Source organism: Mercurialis annua, linkage group LG6 (genome assembly GCF_937616625.2).
Source record: "Mercurialis annua linkage group LG6, ddMerAnnu1.2, whole genome shotgun sequence".
NCBI lineage: Eukaryota > Viridiplantae > Streptophyta > Magnoliopsida > Malpighiales > Euphorbiaceae > Mercurialis > Mercurialis annua.
In genome coordinates, this window is record NC_065575.1 from 45,126,166 (window position 1) to 45,130,127 (window position 3,962).

The following is a 3,962-nucleotide window of genomic DNA, read 5'->3' on the forward strand; positions in this document are numbered from 1 at the left end:
CTCAATGGCTCTTTACGTTTAAATTATCTTACTACTATTAGCGATGATCATTGGTTATTAATGTCTCTCATAATCAAACCCCGTCCTTGTCTAGAGTCTAGTTTACTGAATTAACCACGATATTTGTGGTGTTATTTACATTAGGAATGTTCAACAGACATTTTGATTGCCTCTTATCTTGTAAAGAAATCCCTTAAATCGCAAAAATAAAATAAAATTAGGTAAATAATTTATAATACAATTTTGGTCATTTTTATCAAATATCTTCCTAAAGTATAATTTGAACATTTTGATTAGTCAATTTTACTAACAGAATATATATCCAAACCCTAAATTATACTTACTTTTTAGAATTCACTTTTACAATTTTTTTATTTTATAAATAATTATTTTATATGATTGATCTTTAATTTCAATTTAGAAAATGTTATTTGATTTAAAATAAAAAAAATTATGTGCCCAAAATAGATTTAATTGAGAATTAAATATATTTGTTCAGATTTATAAAATTAACGGATCAGAATGTTTAAATTATATTTTAATAACATAATTAATAAAATTGTCAAAATTATGAATATATAAAATCATTTTGCCTATAATTTAATTGTATCAAATCACTGCTAATATGCTACACTTTTATTAGAATTCCACATGAATTCTAAGATATTTTTATTTTTGGTATCTATAAATAACATTTTCTCATAATTTTCTTGCATCATACACTTTTATTTTCAAATGTAACAATTAGAGAATGACCATAATTATATAGAAATAACGAGTCACTCCGGTAATAAATATGGTAATTACTTTATGAACCATCAAATAATACGTTCATTTAACATGGTTGTAGGAGTTTCCTACAAACAAGGTTGTAGGAAAATTTTATACTTAGAAAAATAAAATGCGAACCATTTTATTAGACAAACCACATCATAAACTTTCTGCTACTATTTCCTGGCATTATACAGTTTGATCATCTTACTGCTAATATAATACACTTTTATTAGTATTCCATGAATTCTAAGAAACATTTTATTCTTGGAATTTATAAATCACATTTGATCATTATTTCCTGTCATTGCAAGAAGAGTGCTGACAAAAGAAAACATTCTAAACACAACACAAATAATCATAAGAAAATTATATAATAGTATCATTTATTTATTTTCGAACAAATTAAATACTGATTATCAATTATATTCTGGCTGTATATATCTACAATAAATTATGATTTCCAGGCAAGCAAATCAGCAGTTAGCCCTAAGACTAATATGTAAAAGAATGTAAAGAGATTTACAAAAACCCTAAGCACGAGATGCACCCCAAACTGGAATACCAGTCACAACTCCTCCATCGTAACAATTCTTGTCACGCGCAGGAACTCCCCAAATTTGCTGTTTCCCCGAAGACGACGACGCCGTATTATATCCTTTTACAGCCGGCTGTAAATTCCTTTTCATTGACGGATTTACAGAACCAGCCATACTCTTAACTTTAACAGAAACGTTTATAATACCATTCCTCACGTTCCTTGAATCTCTTAACCTATAGCTCAAGAAGTGCAAATAATTTAACGGCGAGTAACCGTCCATAAAATCAGAAACAGGAACCCTAGCTATGCCGATAACTCTATTTCCGGAGCCAATCTTGCATTGCACTTCTAAAGAGATGAAGTGATCATGCATTGACATGTCCATCTCTAGTTTTTCATTCCAATTAGGGTTTCTTCCTCCTTCATGATCAGCTCTCGTTGATTTGTAGTTAACGGGATCGATTCTTACTACAACAAACGTGTCCTTTTTGACTGGTTTTCCGTCTAAATGCAGATTTTCTGCAGAGATGACGTTAATTTCAAGATTGTGGAACGTCGACGAAGAACTCATATTATCGAAAATAACAACAATTAAAGATTCAAGAATTTGCTGGAGAGAATATTTTTTGTATCCCAGAACTAATTAATTATAAAAATACTGCAAAATTTGTTTTGAAAAGATTATGAGAGATTAATGGGTTTATATATAACGGCGTGAGTTTTGAAAACAAGAAGATAAGCAGAAGTGAGGTAGAAAGAGAGTGGATATTTCTATTTAATATGTTTCCTGTCGGGTTCGGATCCTGTTTCTTAGAACCTTGTGAGGGGAGATTATGGTGACATGTAGGTCACGAAACAAGCCAATGATATGAGTTGACTGCATGTATTGGAGCTATTCATTGGATGGTTATATATGGTTTTGGCAATGGGATTGAAGTTTCAACTTTGGCGTGGTCAAAGAGGTCAATAGAATTAATTAAGGGATTGAGATAGATTATGTGAGCTTTGGGAGGTATTTTTTTCCAATGAAAAACTATGAACTCACTAATACCAAGGAGCTGTATGTATAAACAAAATATTAGGTCTTGAATCCGTTTTCTCTCACAAACGCTCTTCTCTTTTTAATTATCAAAAAAAAAAATTATTAATTATTATTTTATTAAAAATTTAAAAAATATATTAATTTTAAATTTTAATATTATATAAATTATATTTATCACGTCATATTATATATAGTTATTATATTATCTCATTTAAACTCATTGTGTTATCTCTTTTTTTTTCTGTTTATATAAGAGCTATATCTTAAATAATACTATAAGCGTCAAATAGTATCCTATTAGATCGTGAGTTCAATTTCTCTCACAAGCGCCCTCACGTCTCCAATTATAGAAAAATAATTGCATTTTTATTTAAACGCTAATAATTAATTTAAAGTTCTATTATTTTTGTTTTAAAATAATAAACTGTTTTGATAAATTCAAGCAAAAAATACTCTTTTTTCCTGTTAAAAGAGTATAATTATTTTGCACATAGATAAAGAAAATACTATTTATAATATCATTTATTTATCGATTTTGTAAATTGTGTATAAAAATGTAACATTTAATTTTTGAAAGAAAATAAATGATGAAAAGGGAAAGTTTTATTTAAAGCGACTTTAAAATTATGAAATGGATTTATAAAATAGAACAAACAAAAATAGAATATGTGTTATTTTCAAAATGGGACAGAAAAAATAGTTCAAAATTGTAAAATTAACTTGAGAAAATAACAAAAAAGCAATAAAAACTGTTCCTATTTTCGCACTTTACAATTTTTATGATTCTGTTTTCATTATCACTATTTAATTTACATAATCACCACCTTTTCTCATTTATTTTCAACCACCACCATTTTTTTCTTAAATTTACACGTGTTCACCTATGTAACACTCACTGGACCATTTTTTTTTGTCATAATTGCTTTCTTCTTCTCCATTATCCTATCCTTCACCACCATCATTCTCCACCACCACTACTCTCATACTCTTCGCCAGCCACTCTCTGTCGGAAACTTCGTCCCCAGCAAGTTACCGAGCTCTCCAATCGGAGCCACCCGGCCGTAGCAATCGGGCCACCTTGCTCACCGCCGTCAAGCCCGTTTCAGCTCTGCCATCGCCGATCTCGTTATAAATAAAGCTAAAAAGAAGAGATGAGTAGAGTCTCGTTAAAATCAGTAATATAATGGCAGTAATAGGAGAATAAGAAGAGAATACAACAGTTTGGTATTAAAAGTTCAAAATCGTTAAGATTCAACCTTACCATTTTGCTGATGTTGTTATAATTTCACTCAAACACATTTACACTGAAAGCAACTATATATGTGGTCTGCATATGTGCGAGAATGGAATGGAGCATCACTATTGTCCCAGCCAAAGCCCATAAGATCAATCTCAGTGAGTTTTCGGCCATCCTAATAACCCACACCACCAGTATTTATACGAAATCTTCCTTACTACAACAAATAAAGAAAATTACTAATCATAAATAGTAGAAATGTCACATTATCAGCCTGGTCAATACTTATGTCCTATTTTTGTTCCGTACTTGCATTTAAGAAAGCCACAAAGTCCTTAAAATTCAAACCATCCACCATTTTAAGTAGCCCA

At 30.0% G+C, this 3,962-nt stretch overlaps 1 protein-coding gene across 1 annotated transcript; it reads right to left on the minus strand.

The window, feature by feature from the left end:
* Window positions 1-1,126: 1,126 nt before the first annotated feature.
* LOC126688306 (BON1-associated protein 2-like) lies at window positions 1,127-1,994 on the minus strand. The gene has a single exon (XM_050382958.2). It carries the CDS (start codon window positions 1,881-1,883, stop codon window positions 1,305-1,307), a length of 579 nt encoding a protein of 192 aa, XP_050238915.1. The 5' UTR covers window positions 1,884-1,994; the 3' UTR covers window positions 1,127-1,304.
* Between the last annotated feature and the right edge of the window lie 1,968 nt (window positions 1,995-3,962).